Source organism: Cetorhinus maximus, chromosome 2, assembly GCF_964194155.1.
Source record: "Cetorhinus maximus chromosome 2, sCetMax3.hap1.1, whole genome shotgun sequence".
NCBI lineage: Eukaryota > Metazoa > Chordata > Chondrichthyes > Lamniformes > Cetorhinidae > Cetorhinus > Cetorhinus maximus.
This window is the reverse complement of record NC_135880.1, coordinates 219,651,775-219,675,197: the sequence shown is the minus strand read 5'-3', so window position 1 is coordinate 219,675,197 and position 23,423 is coordinate 219,651,775. Positions and strand designations below refer to the sequence as shown.

General features: G+C 41.7%; 1 protein-coding gene across 9 annotated transcripts in view; it reads left to right on the top strand.

Annotated features, from left to right (window-relative positions):
- cep164 (centrosomal protein 164) overlaps positions 1–23,423 on the top strand; it is a 209,497-nt gene that overhangs the window by 132,990 nt on the left and 53,084 nt on the right. For all 9 annotated transcript variants that reach the window (XM_078532883.1, XM_078532867.1, XM_078532859.1 and 6 more), the window contains 2 exons: positions 13,059–13,145; positions 20,390–20,466. In XM_078532883.1, coding sequence (XP_078389009.1) covers positions 13,059–13,145; positions 20,390–20,466 — 164 coding nt within the window. The remainder of the gene's footprint in view (positions 1–13,058; positions 13,146–20,389; positions 20,467–23,423) is intronic.

Below are 23,423 nucleotides of genomic sequence, written 5' to 3'. Positions count from 1 at the left end.
AAATGTACATCATATTTCATATTTTGCATTTTAAAATATATTTTTTAAAAAGGAACAGATCACAGAAACAGTAAAAACAACAGCAGAACACAAAACCTGTATACTGAAGAGGATAAGAATGCATTGGGTTTTTACATCTTTCTCAAACCAGTGCATTGTGCTATGAACAGCAGGCTGCATGGTCACATGTTGCATTTCCCATACAGTAAGTTTCCAATCATACTTGTGCAGCCAGGGAGAGATGCTGGGATGGAAGCCAGCTGCTACCCCATAGTGTTCCACACCCTGGTTCTCTACCTGGAGGGCAAATGCAAAATAACATGAATGTTGGAAATCTGAAACAAAAACAGAAAATGATGTAAATACACAGCCAGTCAGGCAGCACCTGTGGAGAAAGAAACAGAGCTAATGTTTTGGGTCAATAACCTTTCATCAGCATGGACAGGATGGGGTTAATGGAATATGTTTTTGTGATTTATTTTTTCTTTTGATTCAGTACACAAATCGAAATGTCTTCAATATTCCATTGGGAGTGAATTAACTTTATTTTAAACTTGTCTGATAGTAAATCCATTTAATAATCCCAGGGCTGAATTAATTTGGTGCATGCAGCTCTGTGCTTAATCACTCAACATGTACAAGATTCTAATTAGATAAAATTATAATATTGACACATTTATGGATTAAATTCTATTTCTTGCATTGTACGTCAGTGAAGTTTAGGTGTGTTCACTTCACTGTTTTTTGGCTTCAGTTCAAGAGGTGGGCATTAAGAACACTCATCTGCAGCAGAGATCAGGTTTCACAAATACCAACAGGTGATTTTGGCTACTGGGCATTGCAGGGAAGGAATTTACAGCCTGTCACTTCAAGTTGCAGCGGAATGTATAGCAGTCAACTTTTCTTAACCTTGCTACCTCATTCCAGAATTGCTGGCAATAAAGGAGTTGTGGAAGTTGTGATGTTAACTGGCATTGCATAAATTAACACAGTACTATGAAATTCATTTCCTGTTAGATTAGTTAGGCAACTGTGAGTAACAGCTGTTTATGGGTATAGTTGATCAAACTCAAAACACTAAGACATTCAGCAATAGGAATGATGTCTGCTTCTATTCTTGGCCCCTTCCTATTTCTCACCTACAGGCTGCCCTTCAGCAACATTATCAGCAAACACAAAATCAGTTTCCACAAGTGAAACTCTACCTCTGCATCACCAATCTTGACCCATTCACTGCCCCTAAAATGTCAAACTGACATCCAGTACTAGATGAGCAGATAGTTCCTCCAACTAAATATTAAGAAGACCTGAACCATTAACTTTGCACCCCCACCCCCGTCGCAAACTCATGTTTCCTAGCCAACTTTATCCCTCTGCTGAATCAGACAATTTGCAATAATATAAACAGAAAATGTTGGAAATACTCAGCAGACCTGGTAGCATCAATTAAGGCCCGCCCAGCGGCATCCCCGATGGGAAGCACTATGCGCTTCCTTTGCGGTGGTGGGGGGGGGAGGGAATCCCCAGCTGTCAGACAAAGTCCTGTCTCAGGGAAACCAGTGACAGTCCGAAAAACTTTAAAAATACAAAAATCAAAAAATCATTAACATGTCCCCCTCATGTGACAATGTCACACGAGACGGGACATGTTAATAAAGACCACATAAACTTTATTAATTTTTTAAAATACGGACATGAAACTTTATCCCGCCAGTGGATGAAGTTTCGTCAATAATCTGGAGCCCGCTGGGGCTCCTGGCCTGCCCGCCAGCCTTAAGGTTGGACGGGCAGGTCTTTAACTACTTTAAATAGCCTGTCAATGGCTTCAATTGGCCATTGACAGGTTGGCAGGTGGACAGCTGATTTCGCTGTCCGCCCGCCTTCCTAAAAATTTAAATGGACTGGGATGACATCGGGGATTCCTCCTGACGTCATCCCGCGTCATTTTCCCCTCGGTGACCAGGCCCCGCCCCCAAATCGCCAAAGGGGAAATTCTGGCCTGTGTTTGTCATGAGGATTTCCAATCTCCACATTCAAAAAGCTCGCCTTGAAATTCTCTCCAAAAGTCGCTCCCGCTCGGACAGTGTCAACAAGAATCCACCTCCAGAGTTTCAATCTTGCCTTTGGAGATTCCTTTCCCCTTTACCTTCCAAGCACATTTTCATATCTTTGGCCATGCCAAGCAGAACACCACTGCTCCAAAGGGCACCTTTGCCTTTACGGCCCGCAGCACGGAGTCACCAACCTTCGGCTGCCCTCTTGGATCTTCTGGGCTTCTCTTGAGCCCACTTTGCTTCAGGTCTGCTCCCTGCAGCTGTCTTTAATTTGGAGCCTATTTCTCTACTCCTTACTTTGAACTTTACTTAACAGGACCTGTTTCAGATTCCTGTCCTTGTCCCTTAAGTTAGGACTTCCTTCTGGGATCTCTTTCTGTCCCACTCCCTGGTTTGGGACCTTCTCCCTGTCCCCTCCCTTGTGTCCTGCTCCTTGGGGCACCTCTTTAGGTCACCTGACCTGCAGAATTGTGCTGTTTTACTTTTCGTCTTCCTTTTCTTCTGCAGAGGCACGCAGGACTGGTTCCCATTTGAAGGATGAGAAAAAAAACTAACTGCACATATGCAGCCGTTTCTCGGCTGGTGCATGCATAAAAGCCCTGAGGGCTATCGGGAACTGTAGTTCCTGACCTCCAAACTCCAGATATCCAACTTCTAGCTAAGGTAAGTTCCTCAGGGTTTGTGACAATTACTTTTAATATGTAGTTATTGTTGTTATTAGGTAAACACGGAAATTGATCTGCATGCACCAAGGTTCCACAAACAACAATGAGATAAATGATCAGATAATCTCTTTTGGTGGAGTTAGTTGAGATAAATGTTATTTAAATGTCGAACTGGAAACCAGGAGAGCTCCACTCTTCAAATAATGCAGCGTAATCTTTGACCTTCACCCAGACAGGCAGATGGGGGGGGCCTATGTTTAATGTTTCATGCAAAAGAAAGTTCCCCTAACAATACAACACTTCTTTACTACTTACTGAATTTTCATTCTGTATTATGTTTTTCTAGTCCTAGAATGGGGCTTGAGCCCTCACTCGTCTGACTTGGCAAGAATACAGCCACTGAGCCAAGATGACAAACAATTGTAATGCCTACCCTTAATGCCAGTAATACGTTTGCTGCCTTTTCCCCTTCGATGTCAGTGTTTCTGCTTCTCTTCATTTTGCACTAGCCTCAGCTCTCAAATGTTTGAAACACAGAACCATTATAAATCATTGTGCAACTGCGAAAAACGAATCCTGCGTCAGTACAGCAAACAGTGTAGCTGTAGGCTTTCTGATTACAATGTTTTGGACATGAGTTTTTTAATTTTTTATTTTATTGTTCTAAAAAGATATGTAAAATACACAAATACTAACTTTGCTTTGGGTTAAAACTACTGTGATCCTAGTCTTTACATAAACCAGGAAACCTAATCCATTTGTCTGTTTTGTAATTGTGGGAAATTTTTCCAAGGTAGTGAGAATGCTAACCACATTGGTTTTTCAGTGTGTTAACGTCTCCTCTGTGTGCTATGAAATATAACGATGCAGATTCTGTTGCCCTTCAGGCATACTACAGTATTTGTAATGATGGCCCATTCTTTTTTTTAATGTAGCTTTCTCTTCATCTGCTATGCAGTTAACATTATCTGACAATCATTTGAGGACTATAATAGCACTTCACTGTAAACTTATGAATGACTAGATCATTTTTGCTGTTCAAGGTTCAAAGGTACATGAAGTTTATGGGCCAGTCGGCTCCCTCGTTCTCCTCTCCTCGTCATTGTACATAAATAAGATATGCAAGTCTCTCTGCACATCTTTTGACTTCAAGTGAAGATAGCCTGAGGAAGCAAATATAATTTCTTGGAAATTATAAGGCCATAAGCCGCTCGTTTCCTCCCCTAACAACAGACATCTTTATTGACAACTGAGAGGATATTACTGATGTGGTTCTGTGTGAAAACTTTAATATAGAAATTGCTTCACCTTTACAGAAAGATCTACTGATCTGCCATAGCTTTAAAATTAACATCTAAAGGTATGTCTGATCCATCAGGATTAACATATCCAAATATATTTTTCCCCATTTGGTGGTGTCTGACTTCCTGTAGGGTTCGAGGTGTACTGATTCCAAAAGGGTTTGATTGGGTAGATGTAGAAAAGATGTCTCCCCACTTGGGGAGAGACCAAAACCACAACATAGCCACAAATAAATCCAAAATGGAATTCAGGAGAAACTTCTTCACCTAGAGAGTAGTTGGAATGTGGGACTCGTTACCACATTGAGTAGTTGAAGCGAATATCATGTATACAGTTAAGGGAAAGCTGGATAAACACATGAGAAAGAAAGGAATAGAAAGTTATGCTGATCTAATTAGATGAGGAGGGGTGAGAGGAGGCTTGTCTGGAGTATAAACACTGGCATGGATCTGTTGGGACGAATTATCAGTTCCTGCTCTGTTAATCCCTCAAGCAACCTCACTTAAAAAAACTGATTAACTGGTCTTTATCACATTGATTTTCATGGGAGCTTGCTGTGCACAAATTGTTTGCTGCATTTCCTACATTATAACAGTGACTTCATTCAAAAAGTCCCCTGTTGTTTGTAATGCACTTCAAGACATTCTGAGGTTTTGGAAGGTGCTATAGAAATGCAGGTCTTTATTGCAAGCAGTTAAATTGAAATTATTGTAACTCTACAACAAAATCTGATGTTATTGCACCAAACGTTATTCTTCCTTTTTAAAAAAAAAATGTTGGAAAAATCCTGGAGAACTGTAAAATGTAACACAAAAGTAATTTAGCATTCACAGAAGTAGTTTTTCAGACTGGTTTTGAAAAACGTGTTTACAGATTACTTAAAGCAGTCATAGACAACGTTATACAAACACAGATTACAAACAGTCCCACTTGAGTCTTATATGTTTCATTCCAGCGGTGACACTGAGAATTTTGTGGGCTCCTGATAGTAACTTCTGCTGCCTACAATGTTTTATTTTGACTTTTGCAACAAACCGTATCCAGCATGGGATGTTAATGCACTGGGTAATGTTCCTAATCACTCTTTGAAAGAGCTCTGTTTCTCATTGCAATGAATTGAGCCTTTTTAAATCACTGAATTGCCCACTATCAACATCTTGGGGGTTATCATTGACCAGAAACTGAACTGGACCAGCCATATATATATTGTAGCTACAAGAGCAGGTCAGAGGCGGTGAATTCTGAGGCAAGAAAGTTTGGCCGCCATCTACAAGGCACAAGTCAGGAGAGTGATGGAATACTCTCCACTTGCCTGGATCAGTGCAACTCCAACGACACTTTTTTTAAAAATTCATTCATGGGATGTGGGCTTCACTGGCTGGGCCAGCATTCATTGCCCATCGCTAGTTGCCCTTGAGAAGGTGGTGGTGGTGGTGTGCTGCCTTTTTGAACCGCTGTAGTCCATGTGGTGTAGGTACACCCACAGTGCTGTTAGGAAGGGAGTTCCAGGATTTTGACCCAGTGACAGTGAAGGAAAGGTGATATATTTCCAAGTCAGGATGGTGAATGACTTGGAGAGGAACTTCCATGTGGTGGTGTTACCATCTGTCTGCTACCCTTGTCCTTCTAGATGGTAGTGGTTGTGGGTTTGGAAGGTGCTGTATAGGGAGCCTTGGTGTATTCCTGCAGTGCATCTTGTAGATGGTACACACTGCTGCTACTGTGCGTCGGTGGTGGAGGGGGTGAATGTTTGTGGATGTGGTGCCAATCAAGCAGACTGCTTTGTCCTGGATGGCGTCAGGAGGTGAGTTACTCGTCGCATGATTCCCAGCCTCTGACCTGCTCTTGTAGCCACAGAAATTATATGGCTAGTCCAGCTTAGTTTTCTAGTCAATGGTAACCCCCAGGATGTTGATAGTGGGGGATTCAGTGATGGTAATGCCATTGAACGTCAAGGGGTGATGGTTGGATTCTCTCATGTTGGAGATGGTCATTGCCTGACACTTGTATGGCGCGAATGTTACTTACCACTTGTCAGCCCAAGCCTGGATATTGTCCAGATTTTGCTGCATTTGGACATGCACTGCTTCAGTATCTAAGGAATCCCGATTGGTCCTGAACATTGTGCAGTCATCAGCGAATATCCCCACTTCTGACCTTATGATGGAAGGAAGGTCATTGATGAAGCAGCTGAAGATGGTTGGGCCGAGGACACTACCCCGAGGAACTCCTGCAGTGATGTCCTGGAGCTGAGATGACTGACCTCCAACAACCACAACCACCTTCCTTTGTGCTAGGTATGACTCCAACCAATGGAGAGTTTTCCCCCTGATTCCCATTGACTCCAGTTTTGCTAGGGCTCCTTGATGCCACACTCGGTCATATTCTGTCTGGATGTCAAGGGCAATGACTCTCACTTCACCTCGGGAGTTCAGCTCTTTTGTCCATGTTTGTACCAAGGCTGTATTGAGGTCAGGAGCTGAGTGGCCCTGGCGGAACCTAAACTGGACATCAGTGAGCAGGTTATTGCAAAGCAAAGGAAGTGCCGCTCGATAGCATTGTTGATGACCCCTTCCATTACTTTGCTGATGATCAAGAGTAAATGGACAGTAGACTGATAGGGCGGTAATTGGCCAGTTTGGATTTGTCCTGCTTTTTGTGTAAAGGACATACCTGGGCAATTTTCCACATAGCCAGGTAGATGCCAGTGTTGTAGCTGTACTGGAACAACTTGGCTAGGGGCGCGGCAAGTTCTGGAGCACAAGTCTTCAGTACTATTGTCGGAATATTGTCAGGGCCCATAGCCTTTGCAGTATCCAGTGCCTTCAGCCATTTCTTGATATCACGTGGAGTGAATTGAATTGGCTGAAGACTGGCATCTGTGATGCTGGGGACCTCTGGAGGAGGCTGAGATGGATCATCCACTCGGCACTGGTTGAAGATTGTTGCGAATTGTTGCCTTATCTTTTGTACTGATGTGCTGTGCTCCTCCATCATTGAGGATGGGGATATTTGTAGAGCCTCCCCCTCTAGTGAGTTGTTTAATTGTCCACCACCATTCACGACTGGATGTGGCAGGACTACAGAGCTTAGATCTGATCCGTTGGGTGTGGGATCGCTTAGCTCTGTCTATCACTTGCTGCTTATGCTGTTTGGCACTCAAGTAGTTCTGTGTTTTGGCTTCATCAGGTTGACACCTCATTTTTAGGTATGCCTGGTGTTGCTCCTGGCATGCCCTCCTGCACTCTTCATTGAAGCAGGGCTGGTAATGGTAGAGTGGGGGATATGTTGGGCCATGAGGTTACAGATTGTGTTTGAGTACAATTCTGCTGCAGTTGATGGCCCACAGTGTCTCATGGATGCCCAGTCTGGAGTTGCTACATCTGTTCAAAATCTATCCCATTTTGCATGGTGGTAGTGCCACACAACACGGTGGAGGGTATCCTCAATGTGAAGGTGGGATTTTGTCTTCACAATGACTGTGCGGTGGTCACTCCTACCAATACTGTCATGGACAGATGCATCTGCGGCAGGCAAGTTGGTGAGGATGAGGTCAAGTATGTTTTTCCTTCTTGTTGGTTCTCTCACCACCTGCCACAGACCCAGTCTAGCATCTATGTCAGTTTGGACTCAGCCAGCTTGGTCAGTAGTGGTGCTGCCGAGCCACTCTTGGTGATGGACATTGAAGTCCCCCACCCAGAGTACATTCTGCACCCTTTCTATCCTCAGTGCTTCCTCCAAGAGTTGCTTGTGATCCATGAGGGAGCACTGATTCATCAGCTGAGGGAGGGTGGTACGTGGTAATCAGCAGGAGTTTTCCTTGCCCATGTTTGGCCTGATACCATGAGACTTCATGGGGTCCGGAGTCGATGTTGAGGGCTCCCAGGGCAACTCCCTCCTGACTGCATACCACTGTGCTGCTGCCTCTGCTGGATGGACAGGACGTACCCATGAATGGTGATGGTGGCGTCTGAGACATTATCTGTAAGTTATGATTCTGTGAGGGTGACTATGTCAGGCTGTTGCTTGACTAGTCTGTGAGATAGCTCTCCCAATTTTGGCATTAGCCCCCAGATGTTAGTAAGGATTGAAGGGCTGTGATTGCCAATGTCATTTCTGGTGCCTAGGTCGATGCCGGGTGGTCCATCTGGTTTCATTCCTTTTTTGTGACTTTGTAGCGGTTTGTTATAACTGAGTGGCTTTCTCGGTCACTCAAGAGTCAACCACATTGCTGTGGGTCTGGAGTCACATGTAGGCCAGACCAGGTAAGGACATTAGTGAACCAGAAGGGTTTTTACAACAATCAACAATGGTTTCATGGTCATCATTAAACTTTTAATTCCAGATTTTTATTGAATTCAAATTCCACCATCTGCCACGGCGGGATTTGAACCCAGGTCCCCAGAGCATTACCCTGGGTCCCTGGATTACTAGTCCAGTGACAATACCACTATGCCATCACCTCCCCACCCAGGGCAAAGCAAGACCTACTTGATCAGCTCCCCATCCACCAATTCAATCCCCCCACCATCAACACACAATGGCAACAATGTGTACCATATGCAAGATGCATTGCAGCAATTCACCAAGGTTTCTTCGACAGTACCTTTCAAACCCACAAACTCTACCACCTAGAAGGCCAAGTACAGCAGACGCATGGGAACAGCACCGCCTTGCAAGTCCCCTCCAAGCCACACACTATCCCGACCTGGAACTATATTGTCGTTCCTTCACTGTCATGGGATCAAAACCCTGCAACTCCCTAACACCACTGTGGGTGTGTCTGCACTAGTTCGATTGCAGCAGTTCGAGAATGTGGCTCATGACCACCTTAAGGGCAATTAGAATGGACAACAAATGCTGGCCTTGCCAGCAATGCCCATGCATGAAAGAATTTTTAAAAGATGATATCTCAAAAAATGTAACTATGTTGTTGATAAAAAAAAAATAGACCAGTCTAGTGTGCTACTGATGAGAATGAACTTGTAACACAGCATGCTTTAAGCAAAGAAAAGAAAGAAAGACCTTGGAATGAAATAGTATTTTTAAAACCTCGGGACGTCTCAAAGCAGACAGGAGTAATTTCTCAATCTCTCTCTGAAAGGTGACATAAGCCAGCATCTTCCACTGAAACCAGTACTCGAAGATAATTGCAATGGCTGTATCTGTAAAAAAAAAAAATTCTCCTACCGTTATCTAATTTTAAAAATAATGCATTTTTAGAAACTCATGAATAATTTGGACCATGTGGTTAGGTTTCTGAATTCGGAACATTGAAATAGGATGTCATGGTACTTAACCTTGGATGTATATAACCTATCCCAACTGATCACTGTTTTTAGCTAAACAGTATGAATGTTAGTAGTTCAGGCAAAGTAATAATATTCCATTTAAGTACTCACTCAAAAGTCCTGAGAAGCTCCCTTAATTGCTTAACTGGTTTCCACGAATGAGTAGCTCAGCTACAAATTAGGAAGATACCAAGTTTGATCATTGATAATACTGAGATAACCGATCCCAGAATGGATAGTGATTGGAACACAACACTTGCTCTCAACAGGTCCTGGAGGGGAATAAATCACTCAAGGTTCCCACTGCGTCTTGCTATTACAGCAAACCCCATGAGTCCAGTGAGGTCAGCATCAGGCTCAACTGATATTTGCTGCACTTGAATAGTGTGCCTGCGAAATCATAGGAAAGAGGAAACAGTCAAGGTGTTGGGGAGGGTGGGAAAGAAAAGGTATAAAAGAAGGAACTTTCATTTAGACATCACCTTTTGGACCCTTGGGACATCTTAGCCAATTAAGTGCTTTTGATACTCTTTCGAGTTATCAACAGTCACAGATTGCAACCCTTTCGACTACAATCACAGTTCTTGGTTTCCGGGAGTGGGACATGAACCCACAACCTTCTGATTCAAAGGCGAGGGTGCTATGAACTGAGCCACAGCTGAGGTGGAGTCACTGTTTTGTAAGCCAACGAGGCAGCTGATTTGTGTACAGCAATTTCACAAATGGCTAATGGCTAATTGAGCTGTTTTTGTGGATATTGTTTGAGGGATATAGAGCTCTGATGTTACTCTTTAAATGGTGCCACAAGATTGCTTGCCTTCACTGAAATAGGCAGACAAGAAGAACTCTGAGCATGATAGAGATAATTTACAGGCTAGCTTCTGCTTAGTGATTTTAGGTTTGTATGCCATCTAATCAAATTCTAATTTCCTCTGTGAAGCACATCAGGGTTTATTTAGCTGTGACTTACTTCATAACAGAGTTTGATCCTATTCGTACCCAAAGTCCACTTTTCATCTGGGTCCTTGGTTAGCTATCAGGAGTGGATGACTTTTCCCCCTTCAGCCCAAGGGCACTGTGGCCAATTATAATTCTGTAACAACTTCCCTGGCTACCTTCAACTAATTCCTCGCAAATAGGGAATTAAATTTGGTACACAAGGCAGGTAAAGGGGGCACACCTAATGATGTTGAATGTTCAATTGTAAATGGAATGTTTACTCAGGCATCCATCATTTCTCCATAGATGCGCTGTTTATTTAATAGAAATTATTGTAAAGCTTTTTACTTAATGGATGTTGCTGTTGAAAGGCTTCTATCATCTTGCCTTCTTATGCCAATAATTGTGATCCCATTTCTGCGTAGCATTCTTAAAAATAACTCTTAATGTTTTATATCCTGTTGAGCAATGTCATTAACCACCTTATCAAAAATGTTTCCAACAGATCAGCATTGAGAGAGTTGAGAGTTATAAAGTTGCTTAGCACACAATAGAGTAGCTTTACGTGGCCAGCCCTCAGGGTAATGTTTGTGCCTCACTTGGTACTTTGTAAGTGCTACTTGACGGGATTATTTTGAGCTTCTTTCAGACGAGACCCATGATGTATGTTTGGTCTGTTGACAGCACAAAACATCAAATTGAAATATAAGTACGAACATTGTGCCATTCATTTTTGAATAATGAAATGGGGAACCTGTTCCTGGCCCTTGATGATTCTTTTAAATTAAGTAGATTTAAATTTGTGGTCAACAGTTAACTACTGATTAAAAAATGATTTGCAACACTGCAGTAGTCAGAACAACCAGCCTTATTTGGGATGGGTATGAGTGGTGGATGAAGGAGCAGACACAGAATCTGCTACCAAAACCAATATTTGGGTTTTCGTCCATTTCTCCCATCTTTTCCGTTTATTTGTCCCCTCTTGGGAGTGTTATTTTTGATTGGAGGACTATTCCATGACAAACCTTCAGTATCTACTGGCATAGGCATTCCTGTCCACGTGCACATTTTCAATGGAATTCAATGGACAACAATAGTTGGAATTAAGGTTTTTTTTCTGTCCCTCCCTAGTCCAGGGATATAGCATTAGCAATGCCGCCCTCAGTAAAACTTTGCTTAACTCAATAAAAACTGTAAATAAAACCTTGGATCTTCCAGATTATGTTGCTCAATCCCATAACACAATAGTGCCTTACCACTGACACATTCAGGGAATCAGGATTAATAATTTAACAGGGATCAGCAAAATTTCAATCAAGTTTCTGAATTAACTGCAAAATGTAAAAATATAATGGGCAGAATTTTCCATGTGTCGGGTGGGCGGGCCTGACCCAATCGCTGGCGGCCGTGGAGCTGATCGCCGCCAGTGATCGGGGCTGCACTGACATTTTACGTGGCGGGCCAATTAAGGCCCACCCAGCGTGACGTCCGCCTGGAAGCGCTATGTGCTCCCAGTGCGGGCAGGGGGGATTCCCTGAAATCGAGAGTGCGCTCTTTCGCGCATGCGCACGAAAGAGCACATTCATCTCCCTGAGGCTAAGTGCAGCCTCAGGGAGATCGCCTCAACTTTTAAAAATATTAAAAATAGAAAAAAAATTCCCTTACATGTCTCCTCATGTGATAATGTCACATGAGTTGGGACATGTTCATAATTTACATAACTTTTATTACAATTTTTAAAACCCTACATAAAACCTCATTCTGCCGCTGGATGAGGTTTCATGTTTTCACTATTTGCCGCCGGGGCTCCTGGCCGACCCGCCAACCTTAAGGTTGGACGGGCAGGTTCTTCAATTGCTTAATTGATCCTGTCAATGGTCTCAAGTGGCCATTGACAGGTCGGTGGGCCCACAGCTTATTTTGCTGCACCCCCGCCTTTCTGAAAATTTAAATGGGGCGGGGTGACGTCAGGGGTTCCGCCCGACATCATCCCGCGTCATTTTACGCATCCGAGAATGGGCCCCGCCCCCGTTTGCCGACGGCAAAATTCTGCCCCATGTGATCTCAACTTTAGAGCTGAGACCAAAAAAATATTTTTTGCTACCTGGAGGCCACGTCCCTGTAGCTGGCTAGAATACCAGCAGTCCAAACAGGTTCCAAGGCCCTCTTTGGGTGCAGCAGCAGGCACAGCCACCCTAGAGAGGGGTTTTCCCTCACCTCCAGTGGTGGTCTGGCTGCAAAAGCCTTTTATTTGAACTTCAGAAATGTTGGAGAGAGGGCATTTCTATTTTGAAGCACCCTCTCTCTCACCCACCTTTCGTTACATCCTGCTGCTGTTTTCAAGCTGGAGGTCTCTGATTGGCTCTCCAGCTTTGAGAACCCACCTCCCACTCTTAATTGGACAGCGAATCCGCCCTCTGGCCATTAATTGGCCACTCTGGGAAAAATCACATTGAGTGTCCGTTTCTCACAAAGTGCTGGCTTCTGACTCCAATTTGAGCCTGACAGCGGGGTTCAGAAACCTGTGGAAAAAATCCTGCATGATGACTCTCGTGAAGGCTGGAGTAGAAATAAGGGAGGAAGTTATTTAAGTGCAAGTTGGAACGATGGGGAACTTGACATTTCAGTGAGAAGGTCACTACTTATGCTCAATTAAAGCATAATTTTATGAAAAAGGTATTCTGCAAATTCTTTGCTTCGGCATTTTCTCAAGAGCAAATAATTAAATGATATTTGTGTAGAAAATGTATTCAGGTTACTTTTTTCTGTATTGTCCATCTTATCACTCTTATCCCTGTTGTGCTCAGGATCTTGGGATCCAGATTCAAGCAGTGGAAAGACTTCTGGACGTGGAAACCCTCTTACCTGCATTGGATCAACAACTTAAATCTGAGGTAACCAGATCAAATTAAGCCTCTTTATCTCTTCATAGTTGTACGACAATTCCAAGTTCAACTTCACCGAGATATTACAGTCTTTTGAGGAGTTCTCTTATTTTCAGCTTTAATATTGCAATGCAATCTTTTTCTGTGTTTATTCATGTCTTAGAGTTAAAGATTTTGGAGGATTTATCTTTTCCGCTCCTCTCCAAATTACCAATTGCCTCTTTTCTCTTTGTTATGATACTGACTCACTTTAGTGAAGCCATTATATTATCCTCTAACTTTAATTCAGTGTTTTCTTTTGTTGTCTGCTCTTAGCGTTTCCCTCTGCCAATGTTGGAGACATTACAAGCTAAAGTAGTTCGAAATTGTCTTGTGTCAAAAAGATGGTTGGAATATTGATCCTTGTATGAATAGATTTTGGATAAGTCTTTATGAAATTTGATTTGCTTTCCACTTTAACCTCTCCTTTTCACCAAAATATCTCCAGTGTTCGAGAACAGCAAGTTTCTGAATTAACCACAATAGAGCCTCAGCCCAGGCCACATCATAACCTATATACGTACCAGCATGGCAGTAGCCATTACTCAAATTAAAATGTTTACAATTAAAAATTGAACTGTCTTTAAATGCTGTTGCAATAACTAAATTAGCTGAGATATTTTGTCCACAATTTGTAAGCACTGGAGTAGCTAATAAAGCAATTCCACTGGCAAATTGATGCGTCGGAGAGGTATCCTCTTTTAGCACCTTTGCATTTTTATTAAATGCTTATGAAAAGTGGGTATTCTGCCAAAACTGCAATTTTTATTATGGGTGGGCTAAGGAGGTTTGCTGCTTCATGCACACTCCTACTTCTAGACTGATCTTTTCCCAAAGTCGTGTGTGACATATCAGTTGCAATGGGCTCACCACTACATCATTCACTGTAACTGACCGAGAGACAGCAGAAACCAGTGAGGCTAGTTAGTCAGAAGTTGCGTTGTTCTAAACTTTCCTCAAAGCTTCTGCTGGTAAGTGCACAGCTCATGCAAGTTTTAACACCTTGACCACAGAGAAGGAGGCAGCTTCAGAGACAGTCAGACAAAGATTTGGGCAAGACCACCCACAAAAGGTGCTGTTTTGCCAGGCAGAAGTAAAGGACTGTTTTTAAGTTAACTATGAAGTAGAGTGCTGGTGAGGATGGATCCCCTATTTGAAGAAACAAGGCTTGTGGTGAGTTGCAGACCAAAGAATTGCCAGAGAGTGCCTTGCTGCTAGAAATCCATTCGATTATGAAGATTGAGTGAAGGAATTAGTTTAAAAGGATACTGAAAGATTCACCCTGTTGGGGCAGGGAGAGCAATCCTAATAAAGTCAGGAGGAGCTTGGGGTTTTAAACACACAATTACATTTCTGTTGAGAGTGCAGTGTAATGTATAAACATGTCACAGCATTTTCAGTTGTAAGTTAATAGGGAATGCTTTTTCTGTAGTTTAGTGTATTAATTGCCTATTTAATAATGTGTAGTCCAAGGGTTCCCAAACTGTGGGTCACGAACCCTAGTAGTGTCGCAGCTTGAGATTTTGGGGTTGTGAGCTCTTAAGGCAGCAATAGCGGCCATGGAGTTTGAACTGGGTTTGACAGCTGCGAGGCCCCTTTAAATGTTTTTTTTTCTGTTGGTGGGTGTAAGTGTATGTTCTGAGGTCCGATCGCTGCTACAACCACAACCTACAAAAAGGTGGGTTGTTGTTTTTTCAGGGAAAAACAGCAGTTTTAAACTCCCTGCCCTCGGTCAACCACTCCCCTCATAGCTCCCCCCCACCCCCCCTCCTCGCACTCAACAACTTTCTCCCACTCTCCGTTCAACAACTCTCTAACCCTCCTACCCTCCCAGTTTTCACTCTAGGGTCACACTAAGTCTGAGGCATTAAAATGGAATCTTATTGGAGAAAGGCTATTGGGAAGCACTGGTGTATTTGATGTTGATTTTAGTTTGTTTGTTACATTAAAAGTCTTAAAACTATTGTGCAACCCTTTGCGTCAGTCACTGGAAAATTCATATCTCTGTTTAAAAAGTTATTGGTCTCGATGGGAATTGTAAAACTGTGATATTCCCCCACAGTGAATTAATCCATTAACACTTAGCATCTACACTCACATGAAGCATTATCATTTTAGGTAAGTTGCTGAGTACAGCTGTAGCCCTTGATTCCATACTGAGCATAGGTCAGAATCTTTGGCAGAGGAACAGTTGGGGGGAAGAAATAAATTTTAAGTTCCTTCAGGAGGGCTATAGGCAAGTAACTGCATTTATGTTGCGTGGAGGGATGTTGTTTATTTGGCAAGTTGATATTGTGGTCAACTTGTGCAATTAATGTAGTGTTTATCCAATACCTTTTGAAAAAAATCATAGTTGAGTTCATCCAAAAGTAATTTTAATGCAGGTATTATAATGCTGGCATGTTCAGCGCTTATTTTCTTTACAACTTCATAACTTATTTGAAAAAAAAAACATATATATGGTACCGTATGAAGAAAGTACGAGTATTCCAATCTAGTAGGCTTCTTTTGGAAAAGATCCTAAATTGGTACCACAGTCTGGAAGAAATTGTTTAATGGAAAACAACCTATCATAAGAAACACCAGTTCAGTTATATTTTGTGGTGTGATGCTGGGGATTCCGTCTGTTGGTTCAGTTTAGAAATTCCCCTGACTTGTCAGCTATTTTAGAGATTTCTATTTCTGGACTGTTCGCTTGTGCTTGTATCCAAAGAGCAGATGGCAGAGTCACCTTATAAATACTAAAGGGCTGTAAATAAGGACTTGCATAACTACATTCAATGATGGAATAGCATGTACTATGGTGGAACTGGCAGCTGCACTTGGCTGTCCCAAATTACCGCAGAAATCTCTAACCTTTTAAATTGAAATTTAAAAAATAAAAATCACTTTTTTGTGTGTGAATGTTGTCCTTATCTGGATGAGGGATGTCACTGTTGGGAAATGAGCATTTCCCACTCTTTGGGCGTCCATTATGGCATCAACCACTCGTAGATCAGTTAAATGCAGAGTAAAGCTCACTCTGCTCTTTTACAATACACTGTGCCTCAACTCCAAACACAGAAGAGCACCTCTGCTACACTTGTGGCATTTTCTCATTTCTTTTGAGTGGGATTGGCCAAACATATTTCATTTTTGACTTATTGGAAATCAAGAAGCCTTTCATCCTTTTCACTCTGGACTGGATATGAACACAAAAGTGAGAGGTCAATGTTTAAACCGTTGCATCACTCGGTAGCCTTGCATGTTATTAAAAAATATATTTATTTTGTTTTTTTTTAATTCATTCACAGGATGTGGGCTTTGCTGGCTGGGCCAGCATTTATTCCCCATCCCTAGTTGCCCTTGAGAAGGTGGTGGTGAGCTGCCTTCTTGAACCACTGCAAGAACACCCACCCACAGTGGTGTTAGGAAGGGAATGCCAGGATTTTGACCCAGCGGCACTGAAGAAATGGCGATATATTTCCAAGTCAGGATGGTAAATGACTTGGAGGAGAACCTCCAGGCAGTGGTGTTCCCATCTATCTGCTGCCCTTGTCCTTCTAGATGGTAGTGGTCGTGGATTTGGAAGGTGCTGTCGAAGGAGCCTTGGTGAATTCATGCAGTGCACCTTGTAGATGGTACACACTGCTGCTACTGTGCGTCACTGGTGGAGGGAGTGAATGTTTGCGGATGTGGTGCCAGTCAAGCAGGCTACTTTGTCCTGGATGGTGTCAAGCTTCTTGAGTGTTGTGGGAGCTGCACTCACCCAGGCAAGTGGGGAGTATTCCATCACACTCCTGACTTGTGCCTTGTGCAGGCTTTGGGGAGTCAGGAGGTGAGTTACTCGTCACACAATTCCTAGCCTCTGACCTGCTCTTGTAGCCACAGTATTTATATGGCTAGTCCAGTTCAGTTTCTGGTCATTGGTAACCATTGGATGTTGATAGTGGGGGATTCAGTGATGGTAATGCCATTGAGCATCAAGGGGCAATGGTTGGATTCTCTCTTGTTGGAGATGGTCTGACACTTGTGTGGCGTGAATGTTACTTGCCACTTATCAGCCCAAGCCTGGATATTGTTCAGGTCTTGTTGCATTTGGACATGGATGTTTTTTTTTTCATTCCTGGGATGTGGGTGTCACTGGTTAGGCCAGCATTTACTGCCCATCCCTAATTGCCCTTCAGAGGGCATTTAAGAGTGGAGTCACATGTAGGCCAGAGATTTTCTTCCCTAAAGGACATTAGTGAACCAGATGGTTTTTTACAACAATCGACAATGGTTTGATGGTCATCATTTGATTCAAGATTTTTGTTGAATTTAAATTTTACCATCTGTCATGGTGGGATTTGAACCCAGGTCAGACATTACCCTGAGTCTCTGGAGTGCCAGTCAAGTGACAATAGCACTATGCAACCATCTCCCCTCAATATCTGAGGAGTTGCGAATAGTGCTGAACATTGTGCAATCATCAGCGAGCGTCCCCATTTCTGACCTTATGATGGAAGGAAGGTCATTGATGAAGCAACTGAAGATGGTTGGGCTGAGGACACTACCCTGAGGAACTACTGCAGTGATGTCCTGGAGCTGAGATGACTGACCTCCAACAACCAACCTTGACTCCAACCAGCGGAGAGTTTTCCCCCTGTTTCCCATTGACTCCAGTTTTGCAAGGGCTCCTTGATGCCACACTCTGTCAAATGCTTCCTTGATGTCAAGGGCAGTCACTCTTACCCCACCTCGAGAGCAGCTCTTTAGTCCATGTTTGAACCAAAGCTGTAATGAGGTCAGGAGCTGAGTGGCCCTGGTGGAACCCAAACTGGATGTCAGTGAGCAGACTATTGCAAAGCAAGTGCTGCTTGATAACACTGTTGATGACCCCTTCCATTACTTAACTGATGATCGAGAGTAGACCGATGGGGCGGTAATTGGCCGGGTTGGATGTTCTGCTTTTTGTGTACAGGACATACCAGGTCAATTTTCCACATAGCCAGGTAGATGCCAGTGTTGTAGCTGTACTGGAACAGTTTGGCTAGGGGCGTGGCAAGTTCTGGAGCACAAGTCTTCAGTACTATTGCCAGAATATTGTCAAGCCCCTTAGCCTTTGCAGCATCCAGTGCCTTCAGCCGTTTCTCAATATCACGTGGAATCGAATTGAACTGGCTGAAGACTGGCGTCTGTGATGCTGGGGACCGCCAGAGGAGGCCGAGATGGATCATCCATGTTATTTTGTTTTTAGATTTTTAACTTGGTAACAGCAGTTATACATTGAATAGCATAGAGTCATTGAATTTATTCAATGCAGACTTAGATTTTTGATAGATAAGTGTTTTTAGTGGCAGACAGGAAAGTGGAGTTGAGACCACAATCAAATCAGCCATGAGCTCAAAGGGCCAAATGGCCTATCCTTGCTCCTAAGTCCTATGTTCCTGTAGAGTCTGGAACATGCTATGAGGCATTGCCACATTCTGGCTTTGAGATGGCATTGTACTCTGTCAGAGTTTCAGCTTTGTCTTGGAAACAGTTATTCTTTATATTATGAAGTGTTGACTCGATTATTTGAGGGGTTCCTAAAATTTTAAACACTTGGGGAAAGAGATATAAACAGTTCTTTTACTTTTGGCATATGAAAGCATTTGAAAACACTGTTGTCTGTCAATCCGCATATACTAATATTTAAGATTTTGGTTCATCAGACTAACTAGCAAAATTGATTTCTTCACACGGCACTTGTCTTTTCCCATAGGTTAGCTATCTTTAGGCGTCCATTTTGAATCCTAGTGAGGGAGAATTATGTCCATTTAAACTGTAACTACCCTTTTATTTAAATTTAAAAAAATCTTAAGAAATAGACAATTTCTCCTCAACAAAAGCATCCAATTGAAACACAATAATTTGGGGTCAAAGTAAGAATATATCTCTTACTTCAGAGGGTTCTATTGGTTCCAGCAATTCTGAAAGTTCCAGCATATACACAAGAGATAGAAACAGTGTTGTGGAGAAATTATTGGGATCTATTCTTAAGGACAGTGTTGAGCACTTAGAAAATTTTGAGCTGATTAGAGAGAGCCAGCACTGATTTGTAAAAGGTAGAGTAATGAACCCAATTGAATACGTTGAGGCTGTAACTAAAATAATAGACAGAGGAATATGGACTCCAAAAGACTACACATAAGAGCTAAAATTGAAGGCAAATCATTGTCCTGGTTAGGAGATTGGTTAGGTGAAAGAAGATAAGGGGTAGGGATAATAAGTATGTATCTAAGTTAGAAGAAAGTAATTAGTGGTGTCCCACAAGGATCTGTGCTGAGGCCCTCAACTATTGACTATATTTTGTATGAAAAAGTGATAGATCTGAGTATTTTCTAAATAGTGAAAAGCTAGGACCAGCGGAGGTCCAAAGAGATTTAATGTTTCCGCATACAAATCACTAAAATGTAATGGTCAGTTAAAAAAATAATCCAGAAGGCTAATAGAATGTTAGTATTTATATCTAGAGGAATAAAACATAAAGGGGAGGATGCTCTGTCACAGCTATAAAAAGCCCTGGCTAGATCACAACTGAAGTACTATTTCTCCTTCTGGGCACCATACCTTAGAAAGGATATATTGGGAGGAGTGCAGCCCAGACATACCAAAATGTTACCAACATTCCCAGGATTAATTAAATTCTGAGGAGAGGCTACCTGTAATTCCCTTGCACGTAGAAGGTTATTGGGTGATTTGTATGAGGTTTTTAAGAATATTAAGACGTTAAATAGAAAGAAACTTTACTCGATGCTGAAGGAGTCGAAGACAAGGGGACATAACCTTAAAATTAGAGACAAGCCATTCAGAAGAAAAGTTACTTCTTCACACAAAAGATGGGAGAAGTGTGGAACTCGTTCTCACAAAAAGTGGTAGCTGCTAGCTCAATTAATAACTTAAAATCGATAGATTTTTGCTAGCCATAGGTATTAAAGAATATGGAGTCAAGGTGGGTAAATGGCTTTAGAATATATATCAGCCACGATTTCATTGAATGATGAAACCGCCTCAAGAGAGTGAATGGTCTCCTTCTGTTTCTATGTTCCTATGATTACTGCGTTCAGTTAGTAATAAGTTTTGGCATTACTCAACAAAACATCTTTTTATGAAATTGTCAAAGATTAACATTTGAGTTGATATATGTTTATATGTAAGAAATTGCACAGAAAGTGGTGGGTTACAGACAAAATTGTGATTTTCTTTTTCAGAAGTGTGAGGATGGAGATGGCAAGAAGCTAAACCTCGAAGATGATGAAAGAAGAAAAAGAGCAGAAGCTGCTGAAAGGTAATTATCAGATAGCCAGAGTCAAACCCTAGTATCATATATGTGAACTGTCAACCCAAATACCAATCCATGGTCAGAGCTTTACGTTAGTGATGGTACACAACCTTTGGGCACCATATAGCATTGTATAGCTTGATGATGCATCTAACACATTGGACACATTTCAGATTAAACAGGTTTCGTTTCACTCTGGTGCATGTAAGCCTTATTTTCCCCAGGCTGGTTTAACCACACTACTTGGTAACAGATCTAAACATGGAGAATGTTACCTACCATGTGTTATCCTGTTGCGCAGACCCTCATACACATCCATTTTGGTGCCACCCCCTTCACTTTGCTGTATTATAAAATATTGGTAAATTGCTTTCCCATTGCTAATAGTTCTTCTGAAAGGATTAAGGAATCTGTGACTACAGATGACTTGGGGTTTTTAGGTTCACAGTGACAAGCATGTGATCTATTTCTTAGGAATTAACTTGTTACTTTAATTTAGTTCTTTTAGTATGAACACGAAATTTGTAATTCAGCCATGAATCTGACCTCCCATTCCTGCCAATTGTGGATTTGCCCCAGAGTGGTTTCACTGAGCCTGTTGGTGGGGAAAAGAACTATTTACAGTTTTACCTGCATCTAACGATGACGGTGACCCGTGGAAGAAGCCAAAAAGAAGGGATAAAGTTACCTTCATGACTATTACCTCTGGTGTTTGTATTGTGTCCAACAACTGTCTCACGATCAACAGCTGCCCTATTAAATTTGCCCAAAACATGTCAGCTAATTTTAAGAGTAAAAGGCTAACTTATTGATAACCAAAATAACCACATCCATGCTGGTAGGCAACTCTTCAACCTGGGTTATAGACTAATGTGATGGTTCTGTTAACATCCACATACTTTAACAGTGTGTCAGGTTGATTCAAGATGATGAACAGAACGAGTTAAATTGCAATATAAATAAAATTATACAAAGGATAGCTAAAATCTGTTGATCTGCAGAAGATCTGCAGGAGAATCAGCCTTTTCAGACATCTGATCAATTCTAACTCCTATAGCTAGCAGAGGAAGGCAATGAAAGGAAATACACGATACTGCCACTGAAGTTAATATAATGCTTTCACTAAAATGATTCAGCTTTAGAACAAAGAGGAAGAAAGAGGAAATACTATGGAAAGGAATGAAAAAGGTAAATTCCTCATTTTTAGATTTTTTTTAAGCACTCTATTCCTTCTGTACTTTCCGACCTCAATATTCTGGGACCCAGGAATCTGGCAATACTGCTGACAGCTTGTCTGCTATCATTGCAGTGCTCAGATAACTGAAGCAGCATCATCTTCATGGAGCTTCCATCAGGAGTTGATGATGTGAGAAGACTATAATGTCTAAAGACTATGGTTTGTCATAATAATAGTTTTTTGTGCTTAGTCCTTACCCTTTCCCTAAATTCCTATGGAGCGAGAATGAGAAGATTGCACATAATGATACACACGAAGATGAAAAAAAAGAATCTTTTAAGTAATCTGCCAGACAAGAAGGAAAACGATAATTGCCCTAAGAACATTGAGAGTATAGTGCAACTAACAGCTAGTAAAGAGCAGCTACTGCCCCTCTAGAACAGTGAGGCTTCTGATAGCAGCTAGAGTTTTGTTTAGTGTGATTGAATTATGTTATTGCATGATGTCACGGTAGTTTTTTTAATGCTGAATGTTTTGTGTGTTGTATCTTGCCTCAGTTGTTGATAGGCTGCCCTTAACTGAATATTACTTACTTTCTTATTCCTCCTCTTTATGTTAAATTCTTATTCTCTCATTGATTTTCAACCCACTTTCATACCAGAAATTGAATGTGGACGTCTTAGCTCCTGAACTCCCCTGGCGGGAAGGGTAAACAGTTGTAACAGAATTATTGAATCTTGTAACACAGAAGTAGGCCATTCAGGCCATCTTCCCTGTGTTAGCTCTTTGAAAGAGTTATCCATTTAGTCCTACTGCACTCCTCTTTGCCCATAGCTCTGCAATTTTCTACCCTTCAAGTACATATTCAATTCCATTTAAATAGTTACTATTGAAACTGCTTCCACCATCCTTTCAGGCAGTGCAATCTAAATCATAATAACTTGCTGTGTACAAAATGTTCTCATCTCACCGCTGGATAATAATGGGGTAAAATGGCTTCAGCAGTTGCAGTGAATAATTGTAGTGTTTGTAAAAGTGTCAATTTTGAAATGTTTAAAAATTACCTTTTATATGGAAACTTTTAGGGCAAAATTCTTAAAGGCTATAAAAACAAGGGTGGAAGCGATTGTAGCAGTTCTAGCACATTGCCCCACTGGATTCTGCATAACTAAGTGCATCAGAAATTGCTGTTTAGCTGTGGATGATCATCAGGAGAGTAAAAGTCAATTCGCAGCTGTTTTAGCTAACACTACAAGATGTTTAGATTTTCAATCTTCATTTAATATTTAATGAGCAAAAAATATATTGATTTGATAGTTATCCAGCAGAAATGGAGAAACGCAGAGGGCTGAAAGCATTTCTTCATTTGCGGCCATGTCAGCATGAGTGAGCTAGTGAGCTAGTATTTGAAACAAAAACAAAAATACCTGGAAAAACTAAGTAAAAATAGAAGAGAGGTGAAATATAAGCTCGTTTAAGGGGAGGGTGGGACAAGCTTAAACTACCTTATATTTCACCTCTCTTCTATTTTTACTTAGTTCTGTTGAAGGGTCATTCGGACTCGAAACGTTAACTGTGTCCCTCTCCACAGATGCTGCCAGACCTGCTGAGTTTTTCCAGGTATTTTTGTTTTTGTTTTGGATTTTCCAAAACATCTGCAGTTTTTTGCTTTTATATTTGAGCTAGTATTTGAGTTTGATGCTCGAATATTAACATAGTCTACTGATGTTTTAAAATTGAATTGGTCGCATTCCTACTTAGTTAGAAAAATGTCAGTTTGACAGTT